The 15,006-nt window shown below is 39.8% G+C and overlaps 1 protein-coding gene across 3 annotated transcripts; it reads left to right on the top strand.

Moving 5' to 3' along the window:
• The first annotated feature begins 27 nt into the window (after positions 1 to 27).
• erg28 (ergosterol biosynthesis 28 homolog) lies at positions 28 to 8,653 on the top strand. 3 transcript variants are annotated; one of them, XM_031890457.1, is made up of 5 exons: positions 28 to 135; positions 1,767 to 1,973; positions 3,573 to 3,663; positions 4,492 to 4,610; positions 7,020 to 7,431. In XM_031890457.1, the coding sequence occupies exons 1-5, from the start codon at positions 126 to 128 to the stop codon at positions 7,106 to 7,108; spliced, it is 516 nt and encodes a 171-aa protein (XP_031746317.1). In that variant the 5' UTR covers positions 28 to 125; the 3' UTR covers positions 7,109 to 7,431.
• The last annotated feature ends 6,353 nt before the right edge of the window (positions 8,654 to 15,006 follow it).

Genomic DNA, 15,006 nt, shown 5'->3' with positions numbered 1-15,006 from the left:
GTGGGAAATGTGGGCCTTCCTTGGCTCCTGTTGGCCAAAGACGCTATCAGACTTCATGAGGAGAGGGGAGGGGCTGTCAGAAAACACATAAAGTGGGAGACCTGCGGGAGGAGGGTCCCGTGTGTATGTGGGAGGGTAGGTAAATGATTATATATTGTTCTTCTTGGTATATATACTTATAAAATATATGTATGATAAATTGATGTTTTTACGTACGCTCAGATATAGCACTATTTGAAGCATTTTGGTTTTTATTTTATTACTGATACTTGTGGAGTTGTAGTAGCATGGATTTAATATAATCTGGTTGTAGCTCTTGAAACAATGTAGCAGAGGTTAGCCTTGCATCCCTTCAAAAGTCAAATATTTAGAAAGAAACAGACAGATGCTGCTTTCAAAGCAATTACAATTACGAATAATTTTAAAACCAATGAAAAGTTGCAATAAATATATAATGGAAATTGCTTAGAATTATTTTTTTTTTTTGGTTAAGCTACATTTGAATTTTTAAATTGATGAAACTTTAAAATAACACCTGTCTTAAATCAATACACTGACAATTTTCTTTTAAGTAAGGAAACATTTCATTCTAGGGCTCCCATATGTGCCTGTTCCTGTTTCTACTAGGAAATGATGCTCTCAATGATCAAGATGTCACTTAATACAAGTTAATAATTGGAATAGTTTTCTATAACCAGTTGGCAATATTAAATATTCAGAGGGAAATAACTGGACACTTTAATATTTCGAGCAGGGTTTTCTGGATGTCTCATTTAAAATTATGGCCATAGTTAATCATTAATACACCCTTTGAGAGTGAGTGGTTGGTTTAAAATTCTTTGCATTGAGGGTCCAAGGTCTTCTGTTGCTGCATATCTCCAGCAGGTAAACCTCAGATTTGTAAGAAACCATTTTTATTTGCATTTCTTAATAACATTTATTGCTCTCCACCAAAAAATGTAAATAACTTTGGATATATGTATTCATTTTATGATGTTGCTTTATATAGCAAGTACAAATAAAATATACAGTACATTGTCTGTAACTGTCTACTGTATTTTCTATACAAAGCTCAAATCCCATAGTTTTTTAGACAGCCAAGTATTATTATTATTACCACATATTGATATGGCCTCAATGTATTTTGCAGATTTACATACAAAGAAACTAAGAACTGAGAGAGTTTTTTTCAGTAAACATAAATCTGACCATGCAAGTAAAAATATCCTTGTTTGGTAAGATTTCCTGGTTGGCAACTCCAGAATAAGTTGGCGGCTTACTGGCCCATGTATCAGGCCAAGCCAGTGGTCTGCCCTGCCACTTGCTGGGGAATTGGGCAGATATCAAACCCATTGTACAAGGCCCACATAGATACCAGGCTGCAGAGAACAGTGAAATATTAAAATCCAACCTGTGCCTGACAGAAACCTACAAATGCACAGGCTGCAGCCTCAACCCACCTGACCTGTGGTTCCTGTCAATACTGGGCCAGCCCACGCATCGCTGCTGCAAGGGGTCTAGTGTGGTTTGTTTTTTTAATGCAGTTACTAAAATATGCTTCTAGCCCTTTTTTTGCCATACCCTGGAAGGACACCCATTTCTGATCTTATTATGATAGCAAGTCAAGATGTACATAAAGCTGTTGCAGTTAGAGGGTCTAAGCAGGTAAAAATGTTTGTTGAAGGTCTGGTGCAGACCAATTTAAGTTGAATACAGAAGCCAGTCTTTTTAAAAATACTAATAAATGTTTAAATTCTTCCTTCCAGGGGTACCAGCATTGGTTCGCATTGTTTTAAAAAAAATTCAGCTTTTGCGATATATTAAACATTTTGTGCCAAAAATGAGCCGATTCTTGGCTGTGTTAAGAAGCTGGCTCATGATGGTCTCCATTATCGCAGCTGGGAACACATTCCAGAGCTTTAGAGACCACAGTTTCCTGAGTGACAAGCTTTATACCGCTAGCCCTAACCTGGGTAGGTATGAACATTTATGCAGCCCTGCCTATTAAACTTTGCGCTTGTCGACCTACTCAGCTAACTTTATACCAGGTTTTCCTCCAGCATAAAACACATGCAGCCAATCCCTGGTTGGTAAACTGAATTTCTACTGAAGCTTTTTACCCAGAGGTAACATATAAGCGTTCTAATAACAAGTAAGGGTGTACAAACAAGGTATATGATAGCCCAGGCCACTACATTATGAATGTAAAAGGCTCGAAGGAAAGTTTGGTTCCAGATGTTGTTTACCTCCTTATTCACACCTTTCCACACATTCCTGTTTTTGGAGGAAGTTCAGTCCAGTCATTGTAGCCCACTAATGAGGAATTCATTATATGGCCATACCATACCTTATAACCATTTACAGTGATATCAGGGTACCAAAAAAAATTTTTGTTACTTTCTAAAGTGGGCTCAAATTATTATTAAATACAGGTGCAGGGTCTGTTTTTGATAATGCTTGGGACATGGGGTTTTCTGAATAAGGGATTATCCTGTATTTTACAGTGCAGTACTATTACTACTAGAATGGGAATTATTTCCCATCAACATGGATTGTTGCTTCATTAGTTAACATCAAATAAAAGGTCTTGTGTTTAATCTTTCTGCATATAGCAATGGCACATTTACGCAGTCCTCTACAGAGATGGTTAATCATTTATGCCAGTCCCTTCCTAATATAGCTTACAATCTAAATTCCCTAACACATGGGCCAGGGTTTATGTTTTTTTAGGTACAAATTAGCCTGCCTGAGTTTGGGAAAAAAACAAGAGACACGGGAAATAGGCAAGTGCCTTAGAGATAGTACTAACGTTGGAATGTATCTCAAGTCAGCCTGTTTTAGCCTGTATATGGCCATCATTAAGGAACAGCTTTCTGAAAAGACCTTATTTCACTCCTAAGCCAGCTCTTCCTAGGATGCTAAAGCATGGCATCTCTTCCCAGCATGCAAGCTATCTAAGGGATGCTGGTGGGCTTCCTTGCATGAGCTGCCTCCTTTAGGTCCTCAACATTTCCTCACATGGTCTATAGCAAACTAACAGGTAGTAATGGCAGTTTTTTTGTTTTTCGTTTGGATAGTAGTGGCAACTCTGCCACGCACACCATTGTTATTTAGTGTTCTCCTGATGGTGAATTCATGAACACTAACATTTACTAAAGGAGAGAGGCCTTAGATGTCTAATCCTCTGTGTGGATTTTGTCCAGATCAAGAATTTATAGCCTGTATTTGATATTAAAGGGTAATGATATGCTTTTACAAATATGGTAAAATAATAGACTGCGGTGTCATAAATATGTGTAGTAGGTTGTTCAAAACTAATTGCTAACTGCAACTGACAACTGCTCTTATGCAATTTAGCACTTACGTTCATAAATCATCTCTGTTTTATTTTCAAAACGATTCTATTCTTTTAGGTCTTAACATCTATGGTATATCATGTATGATAAGTTTTTAGTTGAGCAAATTCCCTTTTAAGTAACATGGGTTTTTAAGATTCGCATTATGACAACCAGTGAACAATGTTTTTCTATCTTTTATTAATTACTTGCTTTATTTCTCCACCTCTCAACCAGTAAATGGTCTCCAAGCTCGTACTTTTGGGGTGTGGACACTGCTTTCCTCTGTTATCCGATGTGCATGTGCAGTGGATATCCGGAACAAGACGTACGCACTCTTAGAATGCATTTTTATAAGACCATAAGTATTTGTTGAACATCAAAAATACCCACATACTCTGGCTTTTCCCTCAGTTTCAGTCTGGTGCTTAGTGCGCAAGGAGGGATCGCTAACCCTTCACTTCTGTGCATACAAACACAAAAAATGTATCAGCACAATGTGGCAATTCAAAGCAGGGATACCCCTTCCGTGTTCCGTGGTTTCCTTTCTCTTTTTATTATCTACACAACTCTCCCCTTGAATTTTTTTCATCCTTTTTACACATGCACTAAATAAACATGCAGGGGGAATCCCTGATTTGAATTGCCACATGCAGGGGGAATCCCTGATGTGCCAGCACATTTTTTTGTACTTTGTAGTGACTCTTCTGACTTGCTTGCTTTTCCATTTCTTTTGCCATTCTTACCTTCCATTCTGCCAGATTCCTAATAACAATCAAGGAGTTTGTATGTTCTCCCTGTGTCTCAGTGGATTTCTTCAAGTTACTCCAGTTTTCTTCATACTTCAAAGTATGAAGACATGTTGGCTTGTGAGTCAAATAGTGTGTGTGCTATATGATAGGAAGATAAGCTTGCATTATGGTAGGGACTAATGTAACTATTGTAATCTCTTGTAAAATGCTGCATAACATGTTGGTACTATCTAAGGTATAATAATAATCACAATCATCATATACAATGAATACGCCCTTTACCAAATCATCAGTATTACAACATTCTGTGACATCTTGACTTCCTACAGGCTTCTCTCTTTTTTCTGAAACCTGCCTTCCTCTGTATATAAACAGTATCAGAATATGTCCTCTATTCCCTCTAGGCTCTACCACCTCACACTCTGGACATTCATACTGGCTCTGGGACATTTCCTGGCTGAAGTCTTTGTTTACCAAACTGCCGCGATTACTATAGGCATAATGGCTCCACTGATGGTTGCAAGTGAGTAATGTTTCTCAGGGTACCTTTTTAGTGTAATCATTCATCTCTGTAAACAGAGTAGTAGAACAGACTTAATTAACTGAGTATAATTTGCATAATTTAAAGGACCAGTACATAAGAGTTGTTTAGAGCAACCTACATATGTCAGTATTTTATTAGAGTTTCCATGACTACTTTTGATTCCTTTACATCACCTTACACCTAACAAATTAGTACATGTTAAGACATTGCCTCCAATGGTATGTCAAACAGAAAAACAGGTCCCCAGTGGCAGGGGTTGGAGAGAGGCTAAATATTATTTGTTTATTTTTTTCATATCCTTTTTTTTTTATAAATTATTGGGCTGCAGAAGCCATTCTTTTGCTAGGTCAATAAGAATGTTTTATAGGTCCTTTGTTTTTGGGCAAAAGGGCATTTATCATTTTGCTTAAATAAGTCACCACTGGTTTAAAGTCAAGACTGTTCTATGCTCTTTAAAGGTCCCTGTGTTTCTAGATCTGCACCTGAGCAATAACATATAGCAACCCCAGTTATTAGACAGCTAGAGAAAGAATAGGAAATTATGTTGTTTAATGCCACAGGCCATATTTGCTGTATTTTGATATGCCTTGATTCAGTAAAAACTTATCACCTGGCATTAACCAGTGTGGCTGTATTGCATTTTTCTAGTTATTAGATAGATTGGGACCTGACAAACAGTTATAGCATCTGGCACAACCCAGCATGATTCTTATTTTAATTGGACTCTGCACTCCATCCGTGAGCACAAAGCTAGAGAACAGTGAAATTTAAGATTTGCGTTCCATAAAAAGGGGAATGAAAACATAATTATGGCCTTACCCTTGGTTGTCAATCCGGGCTTCAGTCCTTAAAGGAAAAATAAAGTCAAAGTCACTTGGGGGTGCCAAAATGTTAGGCACCCCCAAGTGACTTTGACCACCTACCTTTTACCCCGGGCTGGTGCCCCTGTGAGGAAGGAACAGCACCAGCCCGGGGTAGCTGCCGGCGCTTCCTTTTCCTGATTCGCTGCGCGCGCATGCGCAGTAGAGTGAAAAGCCGAACTTAAATGTTAAAGTCGGCTTTTCACTCTACTGCGCATGCGCCCACCGCTGGCACTCAGGAAAAGGAAGCGAGGAAGACGGAAGCGCTGCGCTCCAGGTGCCCCGGGCTGGTGCTGTTTTCTCCTAACAGGGGCACCAGCCCGGGGTACGAGGTAAGCGGTTAAAGTCACTTGGGGGTGCCTAACATTTTGGCACCCCCAAGTGACTTTGACTTTCGTTTCCCTTTAAGAAGGATACATGTTAACTAGAGAGAGTGCAGGGGATAAAAATCGTGTTGGGGTTGTTTTCTCTAGAAAAAAAGGCACTTGTGAGGGGACATGATTACCCTTTACAAGTATTATAGACTGATGGGGGGGGGATTTTTTTTCCATAAAAACAATCAAGGCATCAGAAGCCACCCCTTTAGAGGAATAGAACTTTCATTTGAAGCAACGTAGGTGCTTTTTCACGGTGAGGTTCAACAAGAGTCTTCTGTTCGCTGTAACAAAAAGAAAAACTAGAAAAGTACCCACCAATAATGTTATGAGGTCACATTAACCAAGGCACCAGTAAAACCCAGAGATTTTGGACTGCAAATTATCACACAAAGATTACGTGAAGGCTTTGTGTAGTGGTCACTGGAACCAGATCTGGACTGAGATTCAAATTAGGATCTGGCATTTCAAGTACAGAGAGGCCAAACAGACCCTTGGCTTGGAACACGTTGGGAAGCATTCCCCCCATCTTATTGTTGTGTCTATGAAATAACAGTTTCATTAAATAAATTAAATGGATTTTGGCAAAAGGGCATTTATCATTTTGCTTAAATAAGTCACCACTGGTTTAAAGTCAAGACTGTTCTATGCTCTTTAAAGGTCCCTGTGTTTCTAGATCTGCACCTGAGCAATCATTCATTGTCTACATTTATTCAAACCATTAACCTTGATACCAGTGAGATGGATGACAGTTGGAATGAGCAGATTGTTGATTGATCCATGTGTTTCTTGCATTATTGATTTTCTATGTGCATTTTGTGGCACTATACACAAACTACTAAAAGCATTATTTATTACTGCTGCTGGTATGTGAATTCAGTATACCCTAAAATCTTAATCATGTGATATCACAGCATATCTACATATACTTATCTGAGTACCAACATGCCCCCTGTGCATTCTGCAATGGTTCGTCACATTAAATTTAACGCCTCATCTTGGGTTAGATAAATGGCACTTTGTATTTTCATTGTTTGGGACATTTTCTTGCCTTGCTCCAGAAATAGAACTTTGTATTAAAGAAAAACACAACTGTTACCTTGAGGGGGGGCTAAATATTTTAAATGACCATAATCATGTTATCTTACTTTTAGGTTTCTCAATTCTTGGGATGTTGATTGGGTTCCAATATCTGGAGGTTCAACAAGAGTCTTCTGTTCGCTGTAACAAAAAGAAAAACTAGAAAAGTACCCACCAATAATGTTATAAGGTCACATTAACCAAGGCACCAGTAAAACCCAGAGATTTTGGACTGCAAATTATCACACAAAGATTAAGTGAAGGCTTTGTGTAGTGGTCACTGGAACCAGATCTGGACTGAGATTCAAATTAGGATCTGGCATTTCAAGTACAGAGAGGCCAAACAGACCCTTGGCTTGGAACACGTTGGGAAGCATTCCCCCCATCCTATTGTTGTGTCTATGAAATAACAGTTTCATTAAATAAATTAAATGGATTTTATTTTCTCTGTTTTTACAAAAAACATTATATTTTAACTGCAATTAATGATAGATTGTGCTCCTTTGTTTTGCAATTTACACAGACTCAATACTTTGGCAAAAAATAAAGGTATACTGATGATTTAGGCATTAAAGAACCCTGATGGAAACAAATGCAGAGCAAACATAGGCTACTAAACCTGTAGTTGCTTTGTTTCAATATTGTGGGTTGTGCTTTTGGATGGAACCAAAAGATTAATATTCTTCCAGCACTACCTCACAATACATGCATGGCATTATGATAGACACATTGCCCTTGTCCTGCATGCAGCTGAATATGCCATAGCTTATGGGTCAGAATCATGTTGACAATGTCTAAGCCGATTTAAATGAGCAGTTTGCTATTTCCAGTGGAGGAATCAAATATGTATTTCCGTTAAAGGAGAATTAAACCCTAAATATTAATATAGGTTGAAATGCCATTTTTTATATACTGAACTTACTGCACCAGCCTAAAAGTACAGCATCTTTTTAGTACTAATTATCCAGTCCTTTACAGTTGTGCACAGGTCCCAATCATGGATTTTATTAGAAGTGTCAGTGACAATGCACATGCACAGTGTGGTCTGGGCAGCTGTTGAGAAGCTTAGGTTTGGGGGTTGTCACAAATTATTAAGCAGAAAATTAGGTTTGTCTGTAATATAAGCCGATGTTACAGGGCTAAATATTACATTCTATAGCTAATTGCAGTAGTTTCAGAGCTACCATGTACTAATAATCTGGATAATTGATTCTAAAGCTAATTGCAGTAGTTTCAGAGCTACCATGTACTGATAATCTGGATAATTGATTCTAAAGCTAATTGCAGTAGTTTCAGAGCTAACGTACTAATAATCTGGATAATTTATTAATCAGCCTTATATTGTGACATTTATAATCTATATATACAGTATATTGTGAGTCAGCCCCTAATCTCAGTAACTGACAGCAGCACAGAGCATGTGCAGTGAATCAGCAGAAAAGAAGATAGGAGGCTACTGGGGGGCATATTTGGGGGCACAGATCTTCCCTGCTAAAGGGCTGTGGTTGTCTTGGGCTGGTAACGGAAGCCCACAACATTTATGCCCTACTTCTTTAGTTAGGCTTTAGTTCTCCTTTAAAATGCATTGAATAAAAATGTCAAAAGAAAGTTGGAAAGTACTGATCTTTGTTTTTTTTCATGATTAAGTTACACAAACCATTCAAATGGGACACAAAACTTACTAATAATAAATAATGGTGATGATGTAGTATTTTGGCATTTTATGACTGTGATTGGTGTCTGCATGCTGACGTCTAATTAGTCACAGCTCCTTTAGGGTGAAGACACACAGGGCGATTAGTTGCTGTGATTTTTAATAAAGTAATGACTAATCAGCACATCACTTACTGCGCACAATTAGTCATGGCATCTTAATATGAATTATTATATATATATATATATACTTGTATATATATATAAATGTTTTGCAATTTTATTGCCCTTAGGGTACTGGTTATGGGGAGATTAGTCACCCCTGACCCATTTTCATTACCACAGGTGCTATCTCAGACGGCTAAGCTCCCTGTGTACCAGTACTCTTAGAAGGAAGCAGAGAGAAATGCAATTATCTTCTTAAATACTCTTTTAGGCACCAAACATATTAAATATTTTTTCAACGCTTAACCGAAGATTCTGGATTTAAAGGAGAACTAAAGAAGTAAGATAGAAATGTTGTACATTATGTTATGGGCTTCTGTACCAACCCAAGGCAACCACAGCCCTTTGGCATGGAAGATCTATGCCACCAAAGATGCCCCTGTAGCTCCCCATCTTCTTTCCTGCTGATTGACTGCACATGCTCTGCTGCTGTCAGTTACTGAGATTAGGGACTGACTCAAAATATACTGTATAGAAAGATTATAAATGTTACAATATATTTGATTAGTAAATAATACTAGTTATTAGGGCATGGCAGCTCAGAAACAAGTACAATTAGAATGAAAATATAATAATCCACCCTGTAGCATCCATTTATATTACAGACCAGCCTCATATTCTGCTTGATAATTTGCCCCTTAGTTTCTCAACAGCTGCTCTTAGCACACTGAGCAGGTTAATGTCGCAGACACTTCTTACAGATTCCAGTTTGAAGACAACTTTGAAGTGCTGGATTATTACTACTATAGAGTTGCTGAACTCTTAGGCTGGCTCAAAAAGATCAGTATATAAAATATGGCATTTCCAGCCATATTCATTTAGAGGGCTTAGTTCTCTTTTAACAAAGAGCAAGAGCAGATTGTGTGGAACCTTACTGTATATTTTTGTTTCCGCCCAGAAAAGTCCATCCATCTAAAAAAATGAAAAATTTAGCTTCTGATTCAAAATGAAAGCCTTCTTTAAAGTTATGTCACAACTTTTTGTTTACATCAAGTAAAGAGGAAAAAAAGCTTTACTTTAGTTAGCAACTTAGTTGCTATGCAATTAGAGGGCCTTGCACAGCAACATACAGAAAAACAAGGAAAAGAGCTTATTTCTACAGAGATTTTAGGACTTGAGCAATATCACATGCCAGCTTTGCAAAAGCATTTAAACTTTCAATGTCACTGTCTAGATATATTTAAACTGTAAACAGTCACATTTAAGCAAATATTTCATTTTAATATAATTCGAGCTAAAAGTGTATGGTGCATACAGCCTAGTCGGTATCTCTCAGGTCACTGGCTTACAGAGCTGTAAATATATTACAATCTGGAAATGAAAGGAAATGTAATTGCTATTGAAAAGCAGTATCTATCGGTCCTTTGGTATTCTGCACTGCTGGTTTTGACCAAATACTGTATAATATTGAAACAAAGACAGCTCTGTTCCTCCCAGGCATTGTGGGACTTTGAGTTTAATGTAGAGCCACTGGCATACCTATAGAGGAAGCAAACCTTACAGTCACGGGTGGTGGACAGCGAGGCCTGCTTCCTCTATAGTTGTAAAGAAATCCCGTCTTCTCTGCTGCTTTTCTACTTGCAGCAGGGGACACGGGTGAGGAGTAGGAGCACAGTGGGTTGGGTAGGAGTTGCTGTCTGCTGGGCCCCTCCGAAGAATTTGTTTGCGGAGGGCCGAGCACCAACTAGTTACTCCTCTATGTAGATATGTAGAGCCGACTACTGCAACATAGTTTTAGTGGCACGTGTGGACAGCACCAGCGATTGACATAAGCATGCTGATTTCAATAACAATTTACAATTGAAAATGTGTAATTAATATATACTATATATATATATATATATATATATATATATATATAAAAGTTAGGAACCACTGGCACTCTCGTGTAGATCACTAAAATTGCCTGGGTGCAGTCAACGAAACAGAAAACAGAAGTTGAAAACGAAGAAGCCGCTCTCACAGGTCTTAAGTGCAGAATAAAGGTTCTATTTATTTAAATGGTGAACTGACGTTTCGGCTGAACACCTCAGCCTTTCTCAAAGTTGAGACCTAATTAAGACTAATTAAGACTAATTAATTAATTAATTAAGACTAATTAATTAACACTTAAGACCTATGAGAGCGGCTTCTTCGTGTTCAACTTATATATATATATATATATAGAGAGAGAGAGAGTGCTAGTCAGCAGCACACCATAAGTTAAAGATAATACCTGGGTGCCTGTGCGAAAAAAAAGTATACAGGCTCAAATGACGGCACACTCAGGATTTGTTAATAGACGTCACTGGATCAAACAAAAATTAATTACATCAGAGGTTTATTAGTTCCAACGTTTCAGCTCCACACAGGAGCTTTCGCCAGGGATACAACACCATGTGGGGAACAAACAGTTATAGGCAAAAGGGAGCCAAAGTTGTTGCTAGGCAACCCAAACATTCACAAAAACGTTCACCAAAATAACAAAAAAACAAAAAAAGAAAGAAAACTTGACATAAACCAAGGTAATAAATCACCCAAAACAAATACGTGAAAAAATGTATACCTTATAACATAGGAATGAGCGTATTCGTGCACGGACCCCTGGAAAGGCATCTCCCCGTACCAGTCATCCCGATCGAGGTGGGTCCATAGTCTTATTGGATTACTCATATTACAGAGAGGAAATTTTGACACAACTTTCTGACACCAAGACATATAGGGAGCTACCAATGGATCCCACTAGGAAATTTAAGACTGAATTGGACAATTATCTATCTCTAGCCCTTAATGCAGGTTGGATCACTGGTGACACCTATGACTTCCTTATCACAGAGTATCCACGCACACCAATCATATATACTCTACCTAAGATCCACAAATCACTCTCAGCACCACCTGGCAGACCTATCATTTCTGCAGTAGGTTCCTTGTTCCAACCTATATCAACCTTTATTGATTCCTTTTTACAACCCCTAGTTAAGACCATGGAATCATACACCCAGGACTCCACGCACGTAATCAGGAAGTTAAGAGACCTGGACAATGTACCTGACAATTGCATCCTGGTAACAATGGACGTGACTAGTCTCTATACAGTCATTCCACACGAACAGGGAATTAGGGCAGTTAATAGGGCACTCTCTACATGTATGACCTCTAATACACCTACTGAGTTTCTTACATATCTTCTGGAACTCACACTGACTAGGAATTTTTTTAGATTTGAGAACAAGTTTTATCTGCAACTGGCTGGGACCGCAATGGGTAGTGCCCTGGCACCATCCTATTCGAATTTATTTATGGCCGATTTTGAGAGAACTCACCTATTACCGCTACTCCACAAATCAATTTCAGTTTATTTTCGCTATATAGATGATCTATTTATGATTTGGACAGAGGGGGAGGAAGCTCTTCTCTCCTTCCACCGGTACCTTAATCAACTTGACTGTCCCATTAAACTCACATTAAACTACCATAAGGACAACATTGAGTTTCTGGATCTTAATGTCTTTAGAGATGGGGACAGATTAAGCACCAGACTTTTTCGGAAATCTACTGATAGGAACTCCATCCTACATGCTTCCAGTAAACATCCACCAGCCACGATCAAAGGGATCCCATACTCCCAGTTCCTCAGAGTTATTAGGAACAACAGCTCCAATAACACTGCCAAAATACAACTACAAGAAATGTTTGAGCGATTCCTAGAACGTGGATATAAAGAGGAGATTTTGCAGACACAACTCCAGAGGGCCCTTTGCCACTCTCAGGATACGTTATTGGCTGATAATCAGAAGGTCAATAAACAACCAACCCCCTTAATATTCACCACTACGTTTTCCTCCACTTCTAAGACATTAGCAGAAAGCGTCACTAGGAATTGGGCTATGATAAGCCAGGATGAATCACTGGCCCTGTATCAAGCCCAGAAACCCATGATGGGCTACAAAAAGGGAAGGAGCTTGAGAAACCTGTTGGTAAAAACAGACTTTAAAGAGCAAGTAAAGTCGATTACCATTGCACAACTTAGCAAAACTTAGTTTACATCCTGTGCATTCTAACACTGCAATGTTCTAATTTAAGTCCCCTGTAAGGAAATATCTACTTTAAAATCAACCATGTACCTCCGCTTCTTTGTATGGCACTGCTCTCCCAGCCTCCTCCCAAGCATCGCTGTCCTGGACAGTGTCTGAAACGAAGCATGCGCAGTATGCGCTCCTGCACACAGCATGAAGGGTCACGGGTCATGATCACGGGGTCAGTGGGTGGATGCGATGCTGGAGCATGCGCATTTTGACACTCGTCGTGAAGCCAGAAGCAGGGGGAATTAAAGATGGCGGCGCATACCAGCAGAGCGAGTGAGGATGCATAAAAGCGATTTTACAACAAACGGTACATATTTTGCTGGTTTTGATTTAGCGTCCTACTCTGTCTGGGGTCTGTATAAGTGCACAATAAAGGATTTTAATCTGCTTGCCTTGCTCTTTAAAAACCCCAGTAATAAACCATCGAACTGGCTATCTAACATCAAAAAACCTGGATGCTACAAGTGTCCAGACTGCGTAACATGCAGGTGTCTACTCACTGGTCCCGATTTCCCACACCCCCACACCGGCAAGAGACTCAAGATTTTCCACAGATTGGGCTGTTTGTCTACATATGTTGTCTATATCATCACCTGCCCCTGCGGACTATATTATGTTGGGAAAACAATCACGACACTACGCGAACGCATCAGCAATCATCGGTCGGCCATCAGTAAAGCACTAAAGGAGGGAGAATCAAAGCAGCCAGTGGCTAGACATTTCGTCAATATGCGGCACCCTTTACCGACATTTAGATGCATGGCCATTGATTTCCAACCACCCCTGGACCGTGGGGGTAATAGGGACTTGGCCTTACTACAAAGAGAGTCCCGCTGGATCTTCAAACTTGACTGTGTGGCCCCACGGGGGCTGAATGAGACCCTACCATTTGGATGCTTTATCTAAAGATATATTGACATTCTACCCTCTCTGATCTCCGAGTATTACCTTTCCCACTGTCATATATTGCACTGATTTCTACCAGTATGTTTTCTTTTTAATTGCAGTTTATTTCTACTTTGCTTATTTTTTCCCATTGGTAGTGGATTGCAAGGCCTCTTCTGACCTTTTTCTATATACAACAGTCCGGATTACTTTGTTTCACTTTTTATTCCAACTTTTATTACATTGTCTCCCCAGATTGGTTACCATGTGCCACATACCTGGCAACACTGTTGCAACCTTCATCCCTCCCCCTGGGTCTATGAACAACAATAATAGTGCACTCATGACCCCTGGTGGTACCATCTCCTATGACCAGCCCCATACATTTCTAGCCCTCTAGAGACAGTATGCGTATACTGAATTCGGCTTGCTGAACTATAACCCCGCGTGGGGTATGTTTATGTCTATCTTGGGTGACAAAAGCGAATATGGGGGACTGTAGGCGGCTCCCCCCACCCCGATTGTGGCGATATGTGTCTTAACTGAGCAAGGGCGCCAGCTGTCCACGGTACCGTTATGTGAGAATATGTCTCTGGCTAAGCATCGGCTCGGCACAGCTAGTCCACAGCAATAATGACGAGGCACCGACTTTGTGCCGTTCGGGGCACAGCCGGCAACCCCGCCTTCTGTGTAGGACGCGTAAGTATGCCTAGGGAAGTCCCTACAATATAGCCCTCCGCCTGCCATGACACACGGGCGCAAGCGCCCGCTCACCACTGCCGGTTGCCAAACAACGGCGAGTAGGACACGCCACTCACTGACACTAGCCGTAGGGGGCCCATACACTGGGCAACGCTATTGTTCACCGCAGGTATGACTTTGCGACTACAGCACTGCTGCTTTCACCACCCGGGGCACCCTCGATCAGGATGACTGGTACGGGGAGATGCCTTTCCAGGGGTCCGTGCACGAATACGCTCATTCCTATGTTATAAGGTATACATTTTTTCACGTATTTGTTTTGGGTGATTTATTACCTTGGTTTATGTCAAGTTTTCTTTCTTTTTTTGTTATTTTGGTGAACGTTTTTGTGAATGTTTGGGTTGCCTAGCAACAACTTTGGCGCTCTTTTGCCTATAACTGTTTGTTCCCCACATGGTGTTGTATCCCTGACGAAAGCTCCTGTGTGGAGCTGAAACGTTGCAACTAATAAACCTCTGATGTAATTAAT

Source organism: Xenopus tropicalis, chromosome 8 (assembly GCF_000004195.4).
Source record: "Xenopus tropicalis strain Nigerian chromosome 8, UCB_Xtro_10.0, whole genome shotgun sequence".
Classification (NCBI taxonomy): Eukaryota; Metazoa; Chordata; class Amphibia; order Anura; family Pipidae; genus Xenopus; species Xenopus tropicalis.
Note: the sequence above shows the minus strand (reverse complement) of the source record. Positions and strands in the feature narration are given on the sequence as shown.